The 26,440-nt window shown below is 49.2% G+C and overlaps 3 protein-coding genes across 3 annotated transcripts; all 3 read right to left on the bottom strand.

Moving 5' to 3' along the window:
* Nucleotides 1–937: 937 nt before the first annotated feature.
* On the bottom strand, nucleotides 938–3,112 carry LOC117837217 (probable polyamine transporter At3g13620). Its single transcript, XM_034716804.2, has 2 exons — nucleotides 2,083–3,112; nucleotides 938–1,886 (listed from the first exon to the last, which is right to left on the bottom strand). Exons 1-2 carry the CDS (start codon nucleotides 3,008–3,010, stop codon nucleotides 1,303–1,305), a joined length of 1,512 nt encoding a protein of 503 aa, XP_034572695.1. The 5' UTR covers nucleotides 3,011–3,112; the 3' UTR covers nucleotides 938–1,302.
* Nucleotides 3,113–17,973: 14,861 nt separating this feature from the next.
* Nucleotides 17,974–20,338, bottom strand: LOC117836559 (probable polyamine transporter At3g13620). The gene is made up of 2 exons (XM_034716013.2): nucleotides 19,187–20,338; nucleotides 17,974–18,892 (listed from the first exon to the last, which is right to left on the bottom strand). The coding sequence occupies exons 1-2, from the start codon at nucleotides 20,097–20,099 to the stop codon at nucleotides 18,294–18,296; spliced, it is 1,512 nt and encodes a 503-aa protein (XP_034571904.1). The 5' UTR covers nucleotides 20,100–20,338; the 3' UTR covers nucleotides 17,974–18,293.
* A 1,958-nt stretch (nucleotides 20,339–22,296) lies between these two features.
* Nucleotides 22,297–25,996, bottom strand: LOC117836085 (probable polyamine transporter At3g13620). The gene is made up of 2 exons (XM_034715455.2): nucleotides 24,975–25,996; nucleotides 22,297–23,062 (listed from the first exon to the last, which is right to left on the bottom strand). The coding sequence occupies exons 1-2, from the start codon at nucleotides 25,849–25,851 to the stop codon at nucleotides 22,473–22,475; spliced, it is 1,467 nt and encodes a 488-aa protein (XP_034571346.1). The 5' UTR covers nucleotides 25,852–25,996; the 3' UTR covers nucleotides 22,297–22,472.
* Between the last annotated feature and the right edge of the window lie 444 nt (nucleotides 25,997–26,440).

Below are 26,440 nucleotides of genomic sequence, written 5' to 3'. Positions count from 1 at the left end.
GCAGGAGAAAGTGTGGATGCCAAAAAGTACAGGAGCATCATTGGGAGCCTGAGATATCTTGTGAATACTAGGCCTGATCTTGCACATTCAGTGGGGCTAGTTAGCAGGTATATGGAAGCTCCAGGGATGCAGCATTGGAAGGCAGTGAAGCACATCCTCAAATACATCAAAGGGACTTTGGGACATGGCTGCCATTATAAGAGAAATCAGTCACAAGTAACTGATCTTATAGGTTACAGTGACAGTGATTTTGCTGGAGATGTTGATGACAGGAAGAGTACTCCAGGCATGGTATTTTTCCTGGGCACAAGTCTGATCACTTGGATGTCACAGAAGCAAAGAATCGTGGCTCTTTCATCCTGTGAAGCAGAATACATAGCAACAACGGGTGCAACATGTCAGGGTGTTTGGCTTAGTCATCTTCTTGCTGAACTGACAGCCAAAGAGCTAGCTATTGTGAAACTGAAAGTCGACAACATGTCAGCAATAGCTCTGAGCAAGAATCCGGTTCATCATGACAGGAGCAAGCATATTGATGTGAAGTTTCATTACATCAGAGAGTGCATTGACCGTGGCATCGGGGAGGTTGATCATGTGGAGACTGCCGAGCAATTGGCAGACGTCCTGACCAAAGCTCTTGGCCGCGTCAAGTTTGTCGAGATGAAGAACAAGCTCGGAGTTGGCTCGGTGCAAAGGATTTAGGGGGTGATTTGTTAGCTTAAATTCGTTGCATATCTTTGTAAATATGTACTTGCATGTGGTGCTGGTAGGAACGAGTCGTGTGTGGGCTGGAGTCGTGCGTAGCTCACGGCATGGCCAAGTGCTGTGTTTGGTCAGCGCCACAGCGCCTTAGCTGGCACGTCGCGTGGCGTCGCAAGGAAATAGCACGTTGCGCACCTGGGCGGTGTGGTGTGGGACTCGGTCCTGTATTCCAAATAAAGAGGAACAGAAAAACAGAAAACGCTGTGACGTTGGCAACACCAAAATATCCACTTTCTCGTGTGCGTATCTGCGTTCTCGCCTCGCCGGCAGCGATGCCGTTCAAGCCGGGGCACCGCCCAGTTTCAACATATACGATGATTTTTTACGTGTTCTTGAATTTTGAAATCAGAAATGCATGCGCGTGACGGTCCAAAAAGTTCAGACTATGTGCCCAGCAGCATGATCTCCTTGGCAATCTTCATCGGCGGCAAGAGCCGCCGTTCAAGCTGGGGCACCGCCTGGTTTCAACATATATGATGATTTTTTACGTGTTCTTGAATTCTGAAATCAGAAATGCATGCGCGTGACGGTCCAAAAAGTTCAGACTGTGTGCCCAGCAGCAGGATCTCCTTGGGGATCTTCATCGGCGGCAACGGCGGCGGTGTGGAACCTGAGCCACTTCTTGGACTTGCACAGCATCATGGCACCGTGCAAGCCAACGCCGAGCGCCGTCAGGGCGCCGGCGAGCGAGAACACCCGCCAACCGGCGACCACGCACACGTACACCAGGAACGCCGACGGCACGGCGCACATCGCCGCGAGCGCGGGCAGCGGGAGCGGCACGCGGTAGGGGCGCTTGAGCTCCGGTAGGCGCGCGCGGAGCCAGAGGAAGGCGGCGAACTCCAGCAGCGTGCCGAGGCTGTAGAGGAAGTTGGCGGTGGCGACGACGTCGTCGAACCCGAGGAAGGAGACGCCGAGGGTGACGGCGGAGGAGGCGGCGATGGCGACCCACGGGGTGCGGAAGAGGGCGGCACGGCGGGCGAAGGCGGACGGGAGGAGGCCAAGGTCCGCCATGCCCAGCAGCTGGTACGCGCCGCTGCTCAGCTGGGCCTCGAACATGCCGATCGACGACAGCACCGCGCCGGCCTCGATCCAGTACTTGAGCCACGAGCCTCCGATGATGCCTGCGACGCAGAGATCAACTCCGTTTACTATTTTATCTCCGCAGGGGATTTTGGTCTCTGGAATGTCTCGATCAAACTATTTGGCTGCGTTCTGGAATGCCAATTTGCAAGGTGAGTCTATCCCCCAATAACTCATAATGTTATCGTTATCTGTTCCTTCAATCCATACCGCAGCCATGCGCCATGGTACACGTACCTGCAGCATCGGCCAGGTAGCCGTTCGCCCAGGCCTCCGGCGGCGCGTCCGTGGCACCGGTCGCCGCCATGAGCGGCAGCAGGTAGCTTGCGGCGATCAGCACCACGGCCACGGCCAGCGCCCGCGGCAACGTCCGCTCCGGCCGCTCCACCTCGCCGGCCATCGTGCTCGCGCTGTCCCAGTAGTTGAGGTTCCAGAACAGCGTGTTGAAGAAGAGCCGCCAGTCCTTCCTCCCTTTCACCGACGCCGCCCACCGCCGCGGCCTCACCTTGGGCACGGCGATCCCTGTCATGAGCACGAACGGCACCAGGGACACGAAGCCCAGCGCCACGGCGCCCCACCCGACGATGCTCAGGCCGGTGTAGTTGACGAAGGACAGGAGCACCGTCATGCCGACCACCGTGCCCGTGCGCGCCCTGCCTGGACCGGCCATGGCGGGGATGGCCTGGCCGAGGTAGTCGGCGACGAGGGCAGGGTACGCGGCGATGTTGATGACGCAGCTGAGGTACTTCCACGTGCCGAGCAGCGAGCCGGCGAGCGGGCCGAAGGCGCGGTCGGCCCACCGGACGAAGCCGCCGTTGCCCGGGAGCGCGGCGGAGAGCTCGGCGGTGACGAGGGACTCCGGGACGCCCCACGCGAAGGGGAAGACGAGGAAGCCCAAGAGCGTGAAGAGCGGGCCCGCTGCCTTGACCGCACGCTCGGCTCCGTACGGCCCGCCGGCGACCTCGAAGTAGATGAGGAAGACGAGCGGGAGGACTGTGAGCTTGTTCCGGTGGTGGCGGCCGGCGGCGCCACCGGCTTGCTCCCGCTGTTGTTGCTGGTCTTGCGACGTGTGATCTTGCACGGTGGCGCCATCTTCTGGCGGCAGTTCTTGTTGCTGTTGGCGTTGCGACAGTTGCTTGGTTTGTTGGATCTCTTGGTGGTTCATGGTGGGAGCCTAGAGACTTAAGAGTGGAGCAAGAATGCCGTTCGTTCATGTGGCCATGCTGCATATATAACTCGAGTCTCGAGGTAAAGGCCTAAAGGTCCTGCTGGTTAACTTGGGAATATCACTGTGCATCCGTTGCAGACTTGCAGTTGATGACAAGCACTACACCATCCTACGTCACTGTACATCGCTGTTTACTTTTCAAGAATACGATGCGAGCTAGTGAGTGCTGTGTTTTTTTCTACCATACGACTGCGAAGAGGTTTAAATATACCACGACCGAAAGTTAGTTGACCAAAGTTTCTCATAATAGTATTTTTAAATCAGTAATGCTACTACCTGGCCGTCCGACGCGTCGTCGAAATATTGTACAGGACGTGCGCCACGTGAGGGTCAGCCAGCCTCCCACCGATAACACCCCTCCCTTTATTTTTTAACCATAGCTTATCATTTTACTCCAAACCTTATCCATTCATCCTTTCTCCAGGCACCACTCACGTCTCCATCTCTCTGAGCCACGCGGCAAGCAGCACATGCAGGCGCGCGACGTGACCGGCGGCGCAGCGGCGAGGCTGCCGGCGAGCGCTGTGGCGCGCACGGGCAGAGGGCATGCTGGCGAGGCCGGCGGCGGCTGCTAGTAGGTGTGGGCATCGTGGGTACAGGGCTGGCGGTGGCCAGCCTGCCCTCTCCCCAACCCCGGCGAGATCCAAGCAAGCCCCTGACTCTCCCCTACCCCGACCGGTGGCGCCCTCCCCAGATCCGGCAGCGTCCCCTCTCCTTCGGCCGACGACGGGCAGGCTGGTCGTCGTGAATCTGAGCGGGCTCCGTCTCCTCCGCGTGATGCTCGACGTCGTAGCGAACCGGAGCAGTAGAAGCTCGCGCCTACTGACGGCTCCATGTTGCAATAGGTACCTCTTAGTGTTGCAGTAGTTATTTTGGAATGTTGCAACAATGGCTTTTGATGTTTCATCTGTTTTGCAACAGTCCGACTTGCCAGCAATCGAGTGTTGCACCAACTTGTTCATGATATTGCTTATAGTTGTTTTCTTTGTTTCGGTCTTTTATTCTTTCGTTGTTGCAATGCTGTAAGAGATGCTTTTTTTTGTTGTTGTAATGTATCTGTTGTGAATGTTGCACGAAGCGGTTCGAGATGTTTCATGCACGTAAAGGTGTTCCAATCCTCGTGTTGCAAGTGTTGATTTTTAACGTTTCGATAGTTATTATTCAATGTTGCTACGGAGCGTCCGACAAAAAAAAATTATCGGACGTCCGGGCGCTAGTACATCCGTTTTTAAATACAAAACTCAAACGCGCAAAGAGAGAGGCGTCTGTTAAATACTCATACTAAATCTGCAAGCATTTTTAATAATCAGTCTATACTGGAGTATTCACAGGTTACAACGGTTGTGCGTATAATTAAAACTTAGATGAGAGAAGGGAGAACATAGATAGTGCTCATAAGCCGTTCACGTCATGTGCCACGGTGGCAAAATAGATCCACAAGGCATACATGTGACCGTATATGCAGCATATCCATTTGCACATTTTGCTACTGGTTGGACTAAAGTGATATAACAATACATGTTGGTGTATGATGGATGCAATTTACTTTATATTTAACTCTACTTCATACATTCACTTGTTTCAAAATATATATTGTTTTAATTTTATCCTAAACCGGACCATTTTAACTTTAATTGTGTATAAAAATAAATTAATTTTTATAATACCAAATAAGTATACTATCAAGAAATATTTAAGGGATTTAATAAAACTAATTTAAGGTGCATTTTTTATAAACATAATTAAAGTTGAAAAATTGATATAGAGCAAAGTTAAAACAATATATACTTTAGAAGGAGGAGTACATGTATATGTAATTAACAGTTTCATCTACACATTGTTTGTAGTCATAATTTTGTCCTGTAACGCATCTTAAAGATTCACCCTACTTTCTTACAGTAAGCGGGACTGTAGCCTAGTGGTTTTTGTGCCTTTCAGTAAAGGGTGACACATTTAGTACCGAATTTGTAGTACCGCTTGTGAATCATGTACTAAATGTTGATTCTCTAATAGTGATGTTGGAAAACGAGCATGCTAAGAGCGAAGGTATATATATAATTTTGATTAGCTATATGAGTCACAGATTTACCCACAAAGTTGTAGCACTTATATCTCAAAGGATTTTGCCCTCTGCATTAGGGCTGGACGCCGAGCCAGCTCGGCTCGGCTCCTTAATAGCTTGAACCAACTTGTTAGGCTCGCGAGTCAGATGCACATATATGAAACAATCATGCCTGGGATCCTTGGGCTTCTCTCTAACTAGATATGTAGCTTGACTCAGGTGAGATAATAATCTACAACTCGTCGTGTCCCATGTCGCTAACTAGTTTGGGACTGTAACAAACACCTTGTATTTCCGTTTCTCCTAGAAGGAAAATGTGGGGTAAGTGTTGTGTCAAAAAAGAAACATACATGAAGTATAAAAATAGTAATAGGAATTATAAAATTATAAACTCTAAAATCCACCACACATGTAGCAACTTGGCTGGCTCAGCTCAGCTTTGACACCTCGGCTCCCTAGGTTCAACCTTTAGCCTGCTTAGCTCGGTTGCTCACGGTTGGCTCGAGAGCAGCTCGCGAGCTGGCTATTTAACAAAAAGAGCAAAAATATATGCTCGGTTCATTTAAAAAATCCACCGAGCTGAGCTGAGTTGAGCCGAGCCAGCTCGCGAGTTCGTGGCTCGACGTCCAGCCCTACTCTACATGCATGAATTAACACGGGTTTGCAATTTGGATTGGTGGACTTATATATTTAAATCATGGGCTACATGATGCATGTCTTATATGGAGTAGGTGATAATGATGAAGCTGGTGGATCGTATAATAACAACCACTACTACATGTCTACATTAATTCCCCACTTGTCGTCGATGCACTATTCCGCGGCACCTCGACTGCCCATGTATATATAAAGGGATCACAGGATGGACGATCATATCATCGTCTCCGTCATTACCATTATTTGTTATCAGGGGCGGAGGTGGATCCGTCATTACAGGATCGGAAAGGCCGCCTCTTACTGGTGCGCTATACATCTGCTTGACGAGCTGGCGGTCCAGTCCAAGCATCCATCGCCCTGTTCGCTTCAGCTTATTTAGCCGACTTATCAGCCACCAAACAGTATTTTCCTCTCACAACAAATCAGCCGTTTCAGCTTTTCAGCCGGCTTATAAGTTGAAGCGAACGGGCCCCATGTCAGCGAGGACTGAGGAGGCCTCGCTGCGATCTGATCAGAGTATATCTGACGCACGTACGTCCATGGTCGGTGTTGGTTTATGCACTGCCGGCGTGTTGTTGCTGGTGATGACGAACGGGCCGGCCGGGGAGGATGTGCCGGCGTGCGTGAGCAGGCCAACTGCAACTCTGTCGCCTACCCACGCATCGAGCGACCGAGCTAGAGCTGAGAGCCTGAGACCTCCTCCAACAGTTGGAGTCAGTAGGCGCAGCTAGTCCCAGGTTTAGTCGACACGATGTCGTATCCCCTATACCAGCTTAATTGGCAGTGATGCATTACCTGGCACTGACAGAGCGTACGCATCACTGCTGCAAGGACGCTAATACTGCAGCAGATCAGGAGACGCCAGCGGAGAAGAGCACAAATATTTTACTTCTGGGGCCAAATATGTCTTGTGCTCGATCGGCATACAATGAGTGACGACGAGACCAGAGAGAAAAGGAATGGGATCCACCGTTGTCTCAAACAATGAACACGTACACAGTACATGTCACACAGCTACATGCATGCGCCGGCGCTCAAGAGTTTTCTAGCGCTGGCACCGTCGGTAGCCATGCACGCTCACACACTGAAGAGAAGAGCGCCACATCCCCAGAGAAGAAGACGACACTGACAAAGTGTGTTAGGGCATTCAGTACTCTTGTATACATGCATGCTATTGCTAGCTGCTAATTCAATTCCGTGACGCATGCTGTGCAATTTGCAGCACCTCTCTCGTCATCGTCCGGCCTGTGTGGACGTTAATTAGTGTGCCGTCGGGATCTCGCTTGTTGGCTGACGGATTATTTCACCGACTCTTCGTGACGCCAGCAGTTCGGATTCGATCCAATCCGTCAGGCCCTATTTGGAAGGGCTAAAAATAAAAAAGTTTAACACTTTTTCATTAGTCCATCCAAACAGACGTACTAACGGAAGTATTAACTTTATCACCCTCAAAAAAATATAAATGTATTAGCTACGAGAGAGATGCTAATGGCTCGTGAAAAGATCAAAAGAGGAAGAGGAGAAAGGAGGAGGTGAGGAGATAAGATACAAAAGTGATATTTTATGAATTTTAACTCACTAATCTCCAAACGAAAGCGCTAATAAGTGGAAGTGCTAAACTTAGTTACTAAGTTTTAGTACTAAATGATCCAAATAAGATCTTGTTTATGTAGATCAGGACAAGGACCTTGTTTGTGTGGATCAGGACGAGCTACGCACATATAAAAAAAAAAGGTAAAATAGGTCTTTGATTCCTAAACTTTAATTCGTCCGTCAACTTTCAGATAAGTTAATTTAGTCCCTTAACTTTTATTTTCGAGTCAAACTCATTCTTGTGCTGATGTGGTGCTATATCTTAGAGGAGACTAATGTGAAAAAGTCCATTTTACCCTTGGCTCATGTAAGCTAAACATGTATATATGCTCATACTCCCTTGATACGTACACACAATAATATATTTTTTTAATTAACATAAAATATAGTTTCTAAAATGTATGTACTCATACTCTTTTAAAATCATGCATGTGCTCATATGATTAAATTTTGATATGCAAAATGTATGTGCTCATATTCTTTCATGATATACATAACTTGGTGTATGTACACATACTCTAAAGTTGGCATGTGCTCATATACTTGTGGTACGGTACACATGAAGCATGTATTCGTACTTTCTTAGTAAACACACATATATATGCTCATACTTATTTTGTATAATACTGTTAATGTATAATGGAAATTGAGAAGGGGAAGGAGGAGCTAAGGGCAAAAATAACATTTTGCATTAGTTTCACGCTAATATGAAGCTATATCAACACAAGGATATGTTTGATAAAATAAAAGTTGAGGAACCGGATATTTTGCCTTAAAAGAAGGGAGCACTACATACTTTTCAACTCGTACGGTCAAAACGTAGTCTAAGAAATTTGGCACGCTATCTTGTACCATCTTGCCTCCGTATGCGTACCAGCAACGGGAAGTGCATTATTTCAGGTAAGCCGACCAAATTAAATTTTGAGCAACGTATACGGTCCCCTAGCTTCTGGCCAACCATTTTTTTTTTGAGCAAGTTTGGGTAAGACATGCATGTATAGATACGCAAATATATATCGTCCACAATATTTCCGAACGGTCCGAAATTAAGGTTGTGTTTGGTTGCAAGCATCACATGATGCATGTATGGATGATTCTGAATGGTGAGGTTCAACCAATTTGCTTGTATCGTATGGTTCACTCCTATTAGTAGAATAATGTATTAAGTGGGTGGCTTCATTCTGAATGGTACGGTACAATTCACCCAATCAAACAAAATGATTATTATTATTTTGAACCATTCCACACATGAATCAAATGATACAAGCAACCAAACACACCCTAAGTTATCAACCAATATGTATTATGATGCACGCACATGATATATTGCAAAGGCAAACAACACTACTGCACACAGGATTCGTAAGTGTGCCCTATTTTGTTTTTACAGGTGGACTGAGAGGTTACCTACTCCTACAATAAAATCGGTCACTGTGGATTCCGATCCATCCCTGGAAATGGATTTTCAGGGACAGCTCGTACCATACCCCGTTCCTGAAAATCCATTTCTAGGAGCGGACAAAATAATAACCCGATCCTGCAGAAACGAAAAGGATCAGAGCTTGCATGCCTCACGCAAAAAATTGAAAGAGACTCACATTATGGGCCCTACTTCCATCCATGCCAACCTTATTTCTTCTCCTCCTATTCACCTCAGACCATCCGTCTATTTCCCTTCTCTATCTCCTTCCACTTCCCCATCCGTCCATTTCCCTTCTCTATCTCCTTCCACTTCCCCCTTCTCCCACAAGTGGGCAACGCGACCCTGAGAGGCTTGCCACCGATGCCCGCGGTCTCAGGCGGCGTCGGCTGCTCTGCTAGCGACGGGCGGGGCCCCTGCCTCGGTTGGCTGACCAACGCAGCATGGGGCGGGGCCTAGTGCTTGGCGAGCGGGGAGCCCTGCCTCGCGGGCGCGTCCGAGCGACACGAGGCTCACGGGCATGGCGAGCGGCACGAGGCGGACCATGGAGCGGAGCAGTGACGGGGCCTGCAATTTTTTTTATCCTTTTATTCAGTCTCTAGGGTTGGCTAATCCCCTCGCCCGATGTTGGAAAGGAATCTATAGGGACAGCTCGTCGCTCGTTCTTGCAAATAGTTATTTTTAGCTACGAAAAGGAGGAGCGGATGCTAAAGCCACCTGCAAACTTTTTTTTTACCCGCCCGTAAAAACGTTTTGTGCGGCAGTGCAAATGAACTTATAAAAATAAGGCCCTCCCGGCCATTTGTTTGTGATCAGGGGCGGATCTAGGGCCCGGGCTGTCCGGGCTGCAGCCCGGGATGAGCCCATGTAGTCCCTTTAACATGAGTGGTATTTAGCCTAACAAAAGGAGGTTTATGAGGCAAGATTAGACTGTTTTGGTGCTGATTCAGCAACTTAGCCCGGGGTCCAGCTCCATTTTGGATCCGCCCCGTTTGTGATGATCGAGCAGAGATCACGATAACATTAACGCACATCCAAATGATGTCGGCCGTAAACTTTGCAGGTGTTAAACTACTTGGCGTTGGCTGGCTAGCGAATCAAGTGAACAGAAATCCGAGAAGGTGGGCAGAGGGAAGCGAAGTACGTTCACGTCATGACCATTCCCAGAAGGGCAGTTCAGGATAGTGTTTAAAAGACAAAAACAAAATCACCAATCGGGTGATCCGTGCCTACTTGGAGGAGGGGCAGTTACAAGTGACCTAGCTACACTACACACACGCAATGTGTACTTATTAATCATATAGTTTTTCTATTTTTTGCTTCGCACCGAACCAACTATTCCGTACGACGCTACGGTTTGTAATTATTATCTTCTAAAAACCATGTGAAATATTCTCTCAGTTCCAATTTATAGATTGTTTAAACCATGTGAAATATTCTCTTAGTTCCAAATTATATTAATTTTTTTAAATCCATAGGTTTTGTTATGTTATTAGATATATCCTATATTTAGATACATAATGATATCGATGAATCTATAAAAACTAAAATAACCTATAATTTGGGGTGAAGGGAGTAGCATTTTATCTTATCAGCATGTCTCTGAGTTGTCCTTAGATAGCATGAGCCAATATTGTTGATGAGTAAGGCGTTTTGAAGAATAATATAATTAGTAGATCGTAATAAAAAATAGTTTTTATAATAATTTACATTTACTACATGTTAAAAGCTTATTGTGGCAGAAGCTGTTGAGCAGTGTGTTTTGAAGAGTGTACTGTCGATATCCGTCACTTAGGGCGACTACAATGTTGGCAAAAAGCGGTCCATAACCAATAATTTAATCTGCAGGCAATCAAAAATATTGTGCAACTACTCCCTCCTTCTCCATAATATAACAACGTTAATCATTCAAAATTTGTCCCAAATATAACTATGGTAATCCTCATCTTCTGCTTGCTTGTTCATATCAAAATGATGGGTAGCGTGACCTTGTTCATCCTGGACAGCATGTTCTAAAGGATGGGCAGGTAGGGGAGCTCTATGCGCAGAATGCCTGGATGGGTTTTATAACCTCTTGAGTGTTCATTTTTGTGCGCAGGATGTCCTAGCGGTAAAAAAAAGGCGCTAATGATCTTGGTGCCGTAATCATTTGATTTTTTTAGTGCTGTGGGCTGTCAGCTGAGTGCCTTCCAGAAGTTATTGGCGCTAATGAAAATCGTGGAGGTAAAATTTTTGGTGTTGATTGCCTGGGTATTTAGCGAGCGCGCCAACACAATCCGGCAGCAATGACGATTAGCCTATGGCAGACGTAGAAAGGTACATGCGCGTGGTCAGCGGGACGACAGGTGCTGTTGAGGCGGTGTTGAGGTCCAAGGGCAAATTAGACATTTTATATAATTCCTTAATCTGTTCTAAATTCTCTAAATGTAGCTATATTCTTGGGACGGAGGGAGTAGACCTCATGGTACTCCGTAGCTAGAGCTAGCTGTAAGCTTACGGACCGTTGAATGGAATAAAACACGGTAATTTCTCTCTCTCCGCTATCCTAGCCTACCTCTCATGTAGATGCCGTTGCCTCTCCTGCCGCCAACTAGAGCTCGACGAAGACATGCGCACCACAAAGACGATGATGGAGTGCGAGCATCGCTGAAGGAATGGCCGGCCACCACAAGCTCAGGGAGGGAGGGCATGGCTCCGGAATAGCCGGCCACCACGAGCTTAGGGAGGGCCACCGGCGCCACCAAATCCGCGAAGGGAGTGTAGGCCAAAGGGGAGCTAGAGCCCGAGACAGCTTGATACAAATGGTTGACCTTTCGATTCACCGATGAGGAGCTTGACTCGGCTCATGGCAGGCCGACATCACCAGATCTTGTAGGGCAGAGGGAGGAGAGCTCCAGGAGGAAAGAGGAACCACTTGCTTCGATCTGGATTTGGTCGAGGGAGAAGTCGATTCAGGTGGAGGAAGGCTGATTCTGGTAGGAAGAAAGCCGATCCAGGCCGGGGGTGGGCGACGGCGGCGCGCAGGGGACGGCGCGACGGATATTTTTTTAAATCAACCGGTCCATATACATTGGAGTCGCCCTTACGTACGGGAGGGATAAAAATTAAAAAAGAAGTTAATAGGTGGTGGCAGATCAAGCTTGTGCTGATCAATGTTTTTTGAAGGCTTATGGATCTCCATCCATCACTGATTTACCGGACGGATAGAAAGAAAAGTCAATAGGGTGGTGTCAGATCAATCTACGAGACTGAAAGCAAAGCTTGAAACTGCTATGGCACTGCACGAAATCTTTAACGCGGATAGCGAAAGAAGGCACTCCGGTCCAAAGAATTTGGACACTCTGAGGAGAGGAAAAGTAAATTTACAAGAGAGACAGACAGAGGCTAAGGTAGTTGACAAGACAGGCTATCGAAATCAAGTTTGTAGCCTTCCATTCCGATCCATGGATTCGAGCAATATTTGTACGAATGGATATACGTCGGTATCTACGACTTCCTGGTTTGGCCGTCCGTGCGAAACCCTATCCATCGTTTTCATCGTTAGTTAACGCTTTTACGAAAATCGTTAGTTCTTTTCCTTCACTGTCACCCTAAAGTCTACAAAGATGGGATTATTGCAACACTGACACACCGAAGAGTCACTACTACAAAGGTGCACATCACCACAGGCCTCCAAACCTCCGTCACCACCGGTTTTAGTATCGTCACGTGAACTTCGACAGTGATGGTAATAGGCATCACCGCCTGTTCATACCTATTAAAAAATCCCGCCAGCCATGCCCGACCTCCCTGCCGTTGCGCCTCGGCCTAGGCAGGAGAGGGAGGGAGGGAGGGGGGGAGGAGGAGGAGGAGGACAGCACTTGAGATAGGGAAGGCCGTCGCGCCTGGCCCTCGCCACTGCTCCTCCACCTGCGCCGCCGCCTCCGGCCGTCGCGAGGTCCAACGGTGCCTCCACACTTTGCCTCACCGCCACTCCTCACCGCTAGTGAGGGGCGAGCGGAGGGGGAGGGGAGGGGCAGCAACCCCGCATCTTCTGCCGGCCATAGCTAGAGGGAGACACCGCCGCGCTAGAGGAGGGGGAGATCCAGGCAGAGAGGGTGGAGATCTGGCCAGGGAGGGTGGAGATCCGGCCGAGGAGAGGGGTCCGGTGAGAGGGAGGGTTGAGAGAGAGAGGGGTGCGGCGGGTGGGAGGAGGAGGAAGAGAGGGGGTCGGGGGAGGCGGAGAGAGTGAGGAAGAGATCGAGAGGGGGGCCACGGGCGGGGGATAGTGTGGGGCCGGACGCGAGGTGTTCTCAAAATTGAAGTGAATGAAAATTTCGGGTCCGGGTCCAACTATCACCGTCGGCTTGTTATACGAGTTGGCGGTGATAGGACTCGTATTACGAACCGGCGGTGATGGTACTTTCACCGTCAGTTCTGATGTCCCACAGCTCCATTTGCTGTAGAATCGCTATATCACCGCCGGTTTACCAGGCTGACGGTGATAGTGATATTTGTAGTAGTGAGTAGCAATAATACCACGTTGTAATAAGCCTACGACTTCCTAGTTTGGCCGCCGTCCGTATGAAGCCCCATCTATCGTTTTCGTCTCCTTTTATTACGTTATTAGTTCACACTATTACGAAAAAATCGTGCTTTCCCTCCTCACTGCTAAAGCCTGCAAAGAAGGGATTATCACAACACTGACGCTGCGACACGTACACCATCCAAGTGAAGGAAGAGTACGTAGCAATAATGTCTCATAGTTGAAGTATTGAAAACAAGCCGGACAATCATCAGAGGTGGATCTAGCAGCGGGGTGGTCGGGGCTCAAGCCCCATCTATAGCTTTGGACGCAATGGATTGGAGCTTCTTCTTAAGCCTCTCCTACAGTTTTAGCCACAGATGCAGGGGCGGGCGCGGACCTATCTAAGAGTGAGTGAGGGCACAATCCCTCACGCGAAAATTTTATGCAGAGTAGTTAGCGATTTTTCACCATATTAATATTTATCAATTTAGTTGATTTTTAAGGTGTGCCCTCATTGAAAAATTCTTCTAGGTCCGTCCCTTTACGGACGAAGGAGAGGATGAAGAAAAGAGAGAAGGAAGAGTGAGAAAGATGAGCTCCTACCAGCTAGTTAGAAGTCATCATATAACTGATTTGTTCATTTAGATGTTGGATTCTCCATCCAGACTCCTTCGACGATTGGCAAAAATTCACAAAAAGAAGCTGTCGCTAATGACGGTCACGTGTTGCTCGTGTCTTTGGGAAGTAGCAGTGCGGTACTAAATAGCATTCGTAGCGGCCGCAATAGCGTCTCCTATAGCGGTAGCGGTAGGGTACTGCTACCGCTATAAGGTAGCGGATCGAAGATAGCATGTTTGGACTTAGCAGCCGCTATTATCCGCTACTGCACGCTATTCGCTACATTTATGGTTCAAGTAATATATGAATATGGATCAAATGATAATAGTAATTTTTAAAATAATTATTTAGGTAATGGTGAAGAATTATGGGATGACAAATGATTTTTTTATTCATCGATACGAGAATTTAATGTTAATATATATCCATATATCATATTATATCTAGTTATTTGTGATTCTTAACATGAAATGTTTAACTTAAAAACTTGAACTTTTTTTTAAAGTAAACTTGATGTTAATATTCATATATGCTTTAAATTTGTGACTATTTTTTTAATTTCGCTATTTCAATTCCGCAATGGCTAAACTTTCAACAAAACACAACCCAACTGTTCCTGGTGGCGGCTAAGGGGTATATGAACGTGGGAGGATGACCACCAGGGTGTTGGGGCCGTGCTCCAACCCTAGAATGCGTCCCTAATAAACCCAACTGGATACATGGTCCATTGGGTCAAAATAAGGCGACGCAGCACCTTGAACAGAAAAACCTCTCGGTAGTAATTTGATTATTGCGGCCGTCTTAGAATAGATATGGATATGAGTCTAGATCCATCATATGAAAATAGACTCCATAAGGATTCTACGAAGTACTTGAACGTCCAAAACAGAGTCCAGATGAAGTCGTGGCGGCCGTCGCAAGTTGGTGCAGTGTTGTAGTCTAAATCCAGGCCCAAAACGTGTTGGATTTGATCTGTTTCTTTCCTTAGGCTAAAAGTGACGTGGTGACCTGGTGGAGGACATTGGGAATACTTGAACTTGGCCCCCAATCAACTTCTTTGGTCCTCCATATCTTGCATGTATGTTTAGCACTTTTTTTATCCATGTATGTATTTCTAAAAATGATAATGAACACACATCATGGTGCAGCATCAATTCATCAAATATATCAAATACAATTATGATAAAGAATTATTTCACTTGTGAATCATTCACAAAAGTTGCCAATATGATTGTATCCAAGCAGGTGATGTGCTCATCAGACTTAGCGTCTGGTATAGTACCGCTATCCACGATCCGCTATAACAGAACTAATCCAATACCATACCGTTGAACGCTATTTAGTACTTGCTAGTGCCGCGCTACCCATCGCCCGTCACCACCCCATTAATCCAGTAGTATCCCACAACATGGCAATCATGATGGTCGAGGTCGATGGTGGAGACGTGCTGCGTGGCGCGCCCCTGCTCGCCGACGTCAGGCAGCCGGCCGGCACTGCAACAACGCCGGTGGAGCCGGAATATCCTGTGCTCTCGTCCCGCGTATAAAATATACAAGCATTATAAAAAAAATAGCAGTAAAAATACGAGTAGTTACATTGTAGAATCATCTTTTTTTTCTTTTTTCCGAATCACACAGTACAAACGCGGATGCTCACATACACGCACGCATACTAATCCCTACAAATACATGCAACTCTACCCCTAGAGAAGAATAGCATCAGTTAAATCCTGAAATAAATCCAGAAAAATTGGAGCACCAGGATTCGAACCCTGGTTGGTAGGTTCCACCAGCTGAGCTACAACCAGTTCGCATCGTAGAATCATCTTTGTCATGCATAATTTAAATAAGATTGAAAAAGAAAAGAACATGCAAGCAGATTTTTCTTTAAAAAAATGTGCCCCGCAATGATTTATATGTTGGTTGGTTTTTTTCTTTTTATTTATCATTGTATAAATTCGGCTTTAATCTCAAATTTTGTGTATACACATAGATGATTGCACTATCTATTCCTCCATATTTTCCTCTCGTAAATGTATTTCGGGAAAGTATACATTATTTTCACCGCATCGCCTGCGGTGCGGCACGGCACACGCGCACTTCAACCCTTTGATTCTCCTGCTACGGCTGCCTCTCTGCTCGGGGAAGGGCATCTGGTAGAGTGGTAACTGCTAGTACAAGTTATCACTGCACACGATCTTGCTACATGCTACATTGCATGAACAATGACAGGACAGTGCATCCGTTTCTGTCCCTGCATCTGGCATTCTGGCTGGAGCCGTGCCACTACTTGACGTGCCGTGCCTTCGGCTACTGCACTGGATCCTGGTTGCTGCTCGGGCCGCTGCTATTCTTGTGTCGGCCCAGAAACTAACTACAGCCTGACCGACCCGATGTTGGAGCCCATGAGGATGACGAAGACGCAGCTAAGTTTCACGGGCCACGAAACCCGAAAGCGGGCTGAATTTTTCAATGTTGAGAGAGATCGAGCGAGTGTCCTGTACTCGTGTCGTCGTCCAGAGCGAAATGCGCACACGGTCCATGACTATAACAAAAAAAAAAACTAAAAAAACGTACGCACTGTGCTAAAAAAACATACAGAAAAACACCAATACGTTGCTCTTGCAAATCTTACTGCTTCTTCTGAAGCCTCTAGGTGAGCCATGACCCTCTAGAAAAAAAAAGAAATTCTAGAAGTTCTGCCATCAATCGGTAGACTCAAATCATCGTAGCTATTAGATCTATTATATTTTGTAAAAAAAATTACCCACCTATGCTATTATGAAAATAACCTAGAGTAAACCATAAATCTATATCTAAATTACCCACCTCTGCCATCACACAAAATAAACTAAAGTAACCCCTAATATTCATCAAATTACCCACTTATGCCATTATAAATAATATTTAAAATAACACCCTAAATTTGAAACTAAATTGCCCACCACTAATACTTAAAAAATAACTTAAAATAACCCCTTAAATTTGTATCTATATTATCCACATATGCTATTATTAAAAATAACATGAGGTAACCCTACATTTGCATCCAAATCATCATAATTAAAAATATACAGCAATATATGATTCTAAATCGTCTATTTCTTACACTATTGGTATATGATATAATAATTAAGGTATATAAGTATGATGTGTGTCACCATTTATAAAGATATAGAGGAAGTGATACAAATATAAATTTTTATGTTAAAATTGTAGCTCAAACTTAGGGTTCATTAAACAAATTCAAGCGCATATCTACGATACAAAGTGAAAATTTAGGATTATAAATGCGGATGAAAACGTTATAGAGTAATTACTAACTAAAATATATCAATCGGATGAAGATAATAAGTATATATCTACGTAAGTATTGTGTTTGAATATTTAATAAATGAAAAGTTGCTTAAGGTAATAGTTTTGTAGCAATGTGGCCTCGTTTCTTTTCTATTAAAGACTCTGCATTAGTTCTCACGTGACACGCTAGAAAAAAAGATAAATCTTACAAATTTTCATAAAAATTAGAAACATCAGACATCAATCATGTAAACTTTAATAATCATAGTTATTGATCTATTATATTTTCTAAAAGTTACCCATCACTATAATTATGAAAATATTCTAAAATAAACCCTAAATATATATCTAAATAATCAAGCTCTACCATTATCAAAAAAAATAATCTAAAAGTAACACATAATCTTCATCAAATTTACTCATGCATAAGTATAACTTAAAAATGTTATTCTAAATTTGTATCTAAGTTACCCACGTATGTCATCATTAATTAATCTAACGTGAACACCTAAATCTTGATGTAATTATCTTCATGTACATCATACAGAAATATCCAAAAGTAAACTAATATATATGATTCTAAATTACATATTTATTTATGTCATTGTTAATATAGAAATGCTAAGTTAAGGTATATAGGCATGATGAATGTCACCATGTAGACCGTTTATACATGTATGCAAGGTAGTGATGAAAGATATTTATTTTTATGCTAAATACAATATATGGAGGTGCGATATAAAATGAAAAAAGTGTGAATTCTGATGAAAAAGTGTATAGAGTAGTTACTAATTAAAAATCAATCACAACTCGACAAAGATAAGTACACATCTATCTAAGTATCATATTGAAATATTGAAAAAAACGAGAGAGTAGTAGATAAATAATTTTGATTATTAGTTAGGATTTTAATTTCTAAATGATTTTCAAATATAATAGTTTTTAAAAACATTAGCACACATGTTCATATCGTCTAGTAGCAACAAATTTTCGTCCCCTTTCGCACACGGCACACATGTTCATATCGCTTCCTCACGTACGAGGACACGACCTTCTTCATTTCAACCTCAGACATCACCGGGTTGGCCTTCCTTCCGACTCTCACAGCCTGTGCCTCCCGACTCTCCACCTCCTCCCTCTGCACGGCCAAACTCGACGCACCCCCGGGCCCTGCAGAACGCCATGCCGTAGTACACCGCCACGGCGGCGGCCGTGAACCCCGCGCTGGCGGCGCACACCTTCCACCCGGCGACGGCCATGACGGCCGCCAGGAACGCCGCCGGCACGCCGCACATCGCCGCGGCGCCCGCCGTGCCCGCCGGCACGCGGTAGGGCCGCGGCATGCCCGGCCGCCTGGCGCGGAGCCAGAGGAAGGCGGCGAGCTCGAGGAGCATCCCGAGGCCGTACAGGAAGTTGGTGACCGCGACGATGCTGTCGAAGCTCGCGAAGGACATGCCGAGCGCGACGGCCCCCGTGGCGGCGATGCTGGCCCAGGGGGTGCCGAGGCCCGAGGCGCGCGCGGCGAAGACGGACGGGAGGTGACCGAGGTCGGCCATGCCCACCAGGAGGTACGCCGCGCTGCTCAGCGTCGCGGAGTAGAGGCCCACTGAGGAGGCCGCCGCGCCGGCCTCGATCCAGTACTTGAGCCACTTGCCGGCGATCACACCTGCATATGCACGGGACCAAAGAACATCACCAATAATTCTGTAACATGTCACGGTCATCGTTCACTGTCGTCCATGGAATTTGGGAGCCGGCCGGGCAAGTTTGCCAAGTTGTCCCTGTAGCTACTTGTCTGTTGTCTCTTGTCTCAATTGGTCTTTTGACCCAAGCCGTAGGAGTCCATGAATCTGATCCTGACGTGACGCACGCTAGCAATCCGACAAGGCAATGAGAAAATTCTACAATAACATGTGCCGTGGAGTGTTCTGGCCACTGGCCGTGCAAGAGACAAAGTTACCTGCCGCGTCGGCGAAGTAGCCGTCTCCCCAGGCCTCCGGCGGCGCATCGACGGCGCCAGTGGCCGCCATGAGCGGCAGCAGGTACCCGAGCGACCCGATGCACACGGCCGAGACCAGCGCCGCGGGGAACGTCCTCCCGGGCCGCTCCACCTCGCCGGCCATCGTGCTCACGCTGTCCCAGCCGTTCAGGTTCCAGAACAGCGTGTTCAGCAGGAGCTTCCAGTCCTTCACGCGTGCGGTCGTGCCCCACCGCCGTGGCCGGATCTTCGGCAGCGCGACGGCGACCATCAACAGGAACGGCGACAGCGCAGCGAGCCCCAGCGCCACGGCCGTCCAGCCGACGACGCTCAGCCCCGTGCAGTTCAGGAGCGTCAGGGCGACGTTGAACGTGACGATGGTCGCCACGCGGGCGCCGCCGCCTGACACGGCGGGGACCGCCCGCGAGAGGTAGTCGGAGCAGAGCGCCGGGAAGGCGGCGGCGCCGACGGCGGCGCAGATGTACTTCCACGTCCCCATCAGGGAGGCGGCGAACGGGCCGAACGCGCGGTCTACCCACTGGACGTAGCCGCCGTTGCCCGGCATCGCCGTCGACAGCTCGGCGGTGACCAGGGACTCGGGGACGGCCCAGACGAAGGGGAACACCAGGAACCCGAGGAGGGCGAAGAGGGGGCCGCCGGCTTGCACGGCCGGCTCGGCGCCATATGGCCCGCCGGCGACCTCGAAGAAGATGAGGAAGATGAGGGGGAACAGGGTCAGCTTGTTGCGGCCTCTTTCTTGGCCGGCGCCGCCGCCGGCTACGGCGGTGGTTGGGAGGTTGGTTGCGTCGACGGCGAGGTTTTGAGGATTGGCGGGAGACGCGTTGGGGTGAACTGGCGAGCCCTTGTCGCTGGCTTGGATTCCCTGCGTTATCATCTTTGGCAAATCGGTAGTACGACTGTGTAGGCCTGGTTCCCTCTGCAGATGTTTTTTACACTTTTACTTGTGCTGAACAAGGTGGACTAGTGAAGGGCCCAGGGCGACTTGTAGCTCCGTACCATCCAAAACTGTTTCACATACAGTAGGGAGAGGTTAATGCAATTATACAATAATATAAAATACCTCATTTTGAGCCCTATAGTTATTAAAAATGTGTTCTTGTTTACCGGTGGTAATAATATCAAGTTGTTAGCGAACCATATCGCCCGGCATCATCAACAATTTGTGGTTTACCTCACCAACGTTATGCTTCTTGCAACCACTTCTCCAATTCCCATCTAACCTCAACCTAATGGAATAGCGTTCTCATCTACTCCATCAGGACCATCATCCCAAAATTCAATAATTTCTAGTACAAAATGTAAGCATTTCTAGTTTTTTGTCCTAAGTAAACCTATCTTTAATTTGACTAAGCTTATAGAAAAAGAATAACAACATTATGATATTATATTAGTATTATTGGGTCCATTATGAAATACATTTTCATGCAGTGGCGGAAAATTAAAAGGGGCAGACAAACATTCGCCGATTCAACAAGCATACAACAGCTAGTCATGACTGTAGTAGTTAATTATGCAACGGCAATATACAAAAGCGAATAGTTTGCAAAAGTGATCAATATACCTTATTCATTTCAATTTGACTGCACGACTTTTCACTATTGAAATATGATCAATAATCGAATCTGTCGTGACTTTCATTGTAATCTTTCTCGATATAGAGTAACAAGCAATCTCTTAAAAATCCATCTTCCATTTTGTTTCGTAACCTAGTCTTAACCAATTTCATTGCAGAAAATGCGCACTACAAGGCTTTGGCCTAATTCTATCAAAAAAAATCCTATGATGTTATGAGATAAGGAATAAAATTGAAAATAATTGACGGGTTATACTTATATTGGTTTGGGTTGGAGGAGGAACATCAGAAGGAGCATGGGGTCGCCCCCGTGATGTTACCCTCCATTGCAGGCCACGCCGCTGCGGCCACCAGCTTCCCCGTCGTCGATGGCGCAATGGCAGTGCAAGATTCCAGCTATCCGCAGACCACAGGCGGCGAGTGATCGGGCATCAGGCGAGGTTTTGGTGGTGTCGGCGCGTCACGAGATTGAAATGAAACGTCGCGTGATTCGGTACGTGAATAGGTGCCGAACCACCTGTGTACGTTCGTACGTTGTTGGGTACTGGGCAAACAGTTGCCAGAATGCCAATTAGGCTCGGCCCGTGCGGTCTTGACCTGCTGAGTGCTGATATGATCCATAGACTGACAATTGACAAGGGGCTGTAGAAAATTTTTTCTTTGTTGGGGAGGTCATGGTTCCCGTCGCCCCGTCAGTTCCGCCGCTGTTTCATGCTGTATTTTTTGATGCGGTACGGAGACGTTGATATACTATTTTGCATTTATTTTCAAGGTAGCCAACAACACCGAAAGGAAAAGCAAATATATATAAAAAAACTACCCAATACCCATGTAGTGGATGCCGTAGCAACACAACCATCAAAACAAACACCGGCATAAAACAAGCACTGAGAGTCGAATAGCGGGCGAAGCCAAAGGGAGCAAAGTGTAACAAAAAATATCAAAATTGTATATCGTTTTGGCTTTTCTAGATACATGATTTTTACTATGCATCTAGATATATATTAATATATTAAGTCTATATACATAACAAAATTTATATGCATCTGGAAAAGTTAAAACAATTGGAACGGACGGAGTAGCTTGTTAGGGAGGCTAAACTCATTTTTTTCTTTGATTTAATGGCAAAAACTAGTGTTCACTAATGTAATAATTTTTGTAGCTGAGCAAGATTTTTCTGCCTCCCAAGTGTCGAGATTTACCGGAACTATAACTATCCTGCTCATTTGAGAATGTTGTTGCCTCACGAGGGACAGGGCAAATGGTGGCGTCCAGTACTCCCAACTGCGCTATGATCAGCAAGCATCTCCACCACGACATGCCATCCGCCACGCCTTCGGCATGCTGATGCGTGACCTGCCCTGTTGCTGTGTTGCGTCAAGCACGGCGGCCCAATCGTCCTACTATCTGTCCATCTCTGGAGTCACAGACACTTGAAGTGCCTTTACACTTTCTGCAGCAACGAGGAAAACCACTCGAGCAAGAAACACTCATCCCGTCAGCAATGCCAGCCAGCCAAACACTGAAAAGACCTTGCTACAGATCCGGAAATTCCTATGCATTTTTGCACGAGCACGACCCCAGTACAATCATTACACATCGCAGCAACGCCGGATCGAGCTGCAGGCACCAAAAAAGAAAAGGGTGTAGATGTCAGTACGATTGATGATGTCGTCAGACATCACCGTTCCTGCTGCCCTGGCGCTGGTGGTACGCCGCCGCCGCCCCCTCGTCGCCGCCGTCGCTGAACCTGAGGCACCCCCGTTCCTTGCAGAACCGCATGAGGTAGTACACCCCGACCCCGGCGGCCGTGAACGCGGCGCTGATGGCGTACACCTTCCAGCCGGCGATGGCCATGACGAAGACGAGGAACGCCGACGGCACGAGGCACAGCGCCACGGCGCCGGGGAGGCGGGCCGGCACGCGGTACGGCCGGGACAGGTCCGGCCGCTTGATGCGGAGCCAGATGAAGGCGGCGAACTCAAGGAGCATGCCGAGGCTGTAGAGGAAGTTTGCGGCGGCCACGATGTTGTTGAAGCTGAAGAAGGACATGCCCAGGGTGATGGCGCTGGTGGTCACGATGCTGACCCAGGGCGTGTTGAAGACCGGGGCGCGCGTCGCGAAGGCGGACGGGAGGAGGCCAAGGTCCGCCATGCCCAGCAGCTGGAACGCCGCGCTGCTCAGCGTCGCCGAGTAGAGGCCGATGGAGGACAGCACCGCGCCCACCTCGATCCAGTACTTGAGCCACCTGCCCGCGATCATGCCTGCATTTTGGTATACATTGCAGCCAGTGAGTGAGTTTTGCAGCAATCATTGCAGGTAAATCGTAGTAAAATTGAGTCAGTGACTGACTGAAAGATGAAACTGTACATGGTGGATATAGGATGCCTGTTTGGACTGCTAAATTGTAATTTACGCCTAGGCAGCTTGCAAGTTATATCTAGCCATGGAGCTTCAGTCATAGTCGGTTGCGCTACTTGTGCAAAAACTTTCACAATGCCCAGATTCTATGCAAGGTTTTTAGCTAATTTCAAACTGTGCTTAAATTCAAGCAGACACTCCCAAACGCTCATCGAGAAGAAGAAACTCCCAAACCCGAAATTCTCCAGGTAGGTGCCCCGTGCCCCATTGCCAATTTTAGCCTGAAACTCTGAAAGATATACTATATCGTGGTCCCATCTCCCATGCCTAGCAGGCAATCAGAAGTGCGGACCCCTTCCAGCTCAAGATATTCCTCCGAGATGATAAATTAATACTAAACTTTTTTTTAAGGAGCAACGGGGAATGCAGGGAGTGTAGGTGTTATATTACACAGAGGTCAAAGCACCAGGACTCAAGTGGAAGGGTGTCGAGGCGACGGGGGGCGCAAGCCAAAGGTTGATGTGCTCCTTGGCAGCTTGGGCGATGGCGGCGACGGGCTGGTCGACGGAGTCAAAGATCATCCTGTTGCGGCCTTTTCAAATCACCCACAAGAGCAGGAGTGTGCCGGTGTGGAGGAGCGCTCCTAGCGGGAGTGGCAGCATTTGGAGTGCCCCGGCAAGATAGGTGACAGAGGCGTGGGGGCACGCCGCTCGCCATAAGCGAGCAATGCGGGGGCAATTGAAGAAGAGGTGGGCGGCATCCTTAGTGGCGGTGCAGAAGGGGCAGGTGGAGCTGCCCATGGCATCGTGGCGGTGGAGAAAGTCACGCGTACGCGTGTTCCCCTGCCGGAAGATCCAAAAGAAGATCCGAACCTTGATGGGGCAAAGTTTCCCCAATTGATGTTGGAGTGCGGCACCGTGCACCCCGTCCACTTCAGCATGAAGTAAATGGCGCCGGAACGCACCCAGTCCTCGCTCCCCCAGGCGAGGCGATGGGCATCCGGGGCGGCGCCAAGGCGTAGGCCGCTCAGCCGGGCGGCGAGGCCCGCAAGCTCCTCGCCAGCCACGGCAGAGGCACGCACGCATTGGCAAGGCGAGGCTGCAGGTGCATGTTGGGCGCGAGGCAATTGGAGAATAGGACCGGCAGCGCTCGGGCGAGGGAGCCAAGCGAGGTCTAGTTGTCGTGCCAGAAGGAGGTCGTCTCGCCACTGCTAAGGACAACGGTGGTGATCCCTCAGTAGACGGGCAGGAGGCGCTGGACGTCTGCCAACAAGACGTGGGGCGCGTCGCGCGTTTTGGCGTGTACCGGAACCGGACCCAATTGACCCAGGGGTTGTCGTCGCCCTGGTGGAGCTTATCCATCGTCTTGAGGAGGAGGCAGGTGTTCTGCACTTCAATGTCGACGACGCTGAGGCCGCCTTCTTCCTTGAGCCGGCACACCATCGACCTGGCAGTTACCGCTGGAGCACGAAGCCGCGCCCTTCCAAAGCATCCCACGGCGGGGCTCTATAAATAAGTACACGGCGTGCACGATGACAGCAGTATCATTTGACTCTCTCTGCCCGCCAATGCCGACTAATCACGTGACGTGTCATGGCAACTAGACCAACACATCAAGCTCAAGGAGTAGATAGAGAAAGAATCAAAGATATTGTTGTATCGCTGGGATGCCCGGCAATTGGGCAATGCAACGACGCGATCAGGATGGCGGCGCGTCGTTTGCAGGCCACGCGCGAACAGGATTCGGCCGATGGCGGCTGCAAGTGCTAGTTGTAAAAAACGGACTTGTGTTGGTTAGATCGAATAACCCACGCACCTGCGGCGTCCGCGAAGAATCCGTTCCCCCAGTCCTCCGGCGCGACGTCGATGGCGCCCGTGGCGGCCATGAGCGGCAGCAGGTACCCGAGCGATGTCATGGTGACGGCGGAGACGAGCGCCTTGGGCAGCGTCTTCCCGGGGCGCTCCACCTCGCCGGCCATGGTGCTGACGCTGTCCCAGTAGTTGAGGTTCCAGAAGAGCGTGTTGAAGAAGAGCTTCCAGTCCTTCTCGGGCGCCACGCCGGCCCACCGCCGGGGCCGGATCTTGGGCAGCGCGACGCCGGACATGAGCAGGAACGGCGAGAGCGACGCGACGCCCAGCCCGACGGCGGTCCACCCCACGACGGTGAGCCCCGTGTAGTTGACCACCGTGAGCGCGACGTTGAAGGCGACGATGGTGGCGGTCCGGGCCCCGCCTCCGGAGACGGCGGGCACGACGCGGGCGAGGTAGTCGGCGCAGAGGGCCGGGAAGGCGGCGCCGTTGATGGCCCCGGACACGTACTTCCAGGTGCCCATGAGGGAGCCCGAGAAGGGGCCGAAGGCGCGGTCGGCCCAGAGGACGAACCCCCCGTTGCCCGGCATGGCGGTGGAGAGCTCGGCGGTGACGAGCGCCTCCGGGATGGCCCAGATGAAGGGGAAGATGAGGAAGCCCAGCAGCGCGTAGAGCGGGCCCGCCGACTGCACCGCGGGCTCCGCGCCGTAGGGGCCACCCGCCACCTCGAAGAAGATGAGGAAGATGAGCGGCACCAGGGACAGCTTCTTGTGCCCACCGCCCGGCGCGGCCGTGGCCGCCGACGCTGCGCCGGCGTCAGCTTCGGCGTTCTTGTCCTTGGCCGCCGCCGCGTCGTCCCCGCCGAAGTGGGCCTCGCGGGCCATGCTGCCGCCGCCGCCGATCGTAGAGGCGAGGGAGACTCGGGGCAGCAACTAAAACCGTGGGGGATGGAAGATGGATGGGATGGATACGCGCGCGGAGTCGGGGGGTTGGTGTGGTGGTGTGACCTCAGTTTTTGGTGTCCCGGCCGCGGCCGCCTTCTTGTAGCTGTGGCGCGTTGCGTTCTCCATCCGATCCCCACTGGCGCCAACAACTGCTCCCGGAAAGGCTGCGCCGCGCCCGCGCGGTTGGTGCGGCGGCGGGCACCAGTACACCTGCCATCTGTCAAGTCTGTGAATTCGCTTCCCATTCCAGTTGCAGGCCAGGCGGAGAAGATGGGATTCCCCTCTCCGCTGGAAGTTGCCCAGGACTCGGGATTCTGTTCTGTTCCTCCGCCAGGACCAACTGGATGTTCGTGCGGACTGCGCGAGCACGTGGTGTGGGATCGACCGATCGAGCAGCGATTTCATAAGGCCCGGGTGCCGATTTGGGATATTTGTGAGTTGCCAAAATGAATTAGAAAAAAAAAATGCCCGCGCGTATCATATCGCCTAGTACAGTTGACTCTGCAGCGTGCAATCAGGATCATCGCTT

This window comes from Setaria viridis, chromosome 9 (genome assembly GCF_005286985.2).
Source record: "Setaria viridis chromosome 9, Setaria_viridis_v4.0, whole genome shotgun sequence".
NCBI classification, from domain to species: domain Eukaryota; kingdom Viridiplantae; phylum Streptophyta; class Magnoliopsida; order Poales; family Poaceae; genus Setaria; species Setaria viridis.
This window is presented reverse-complemented; position numbering and strand designations above follow the sequence as displayed.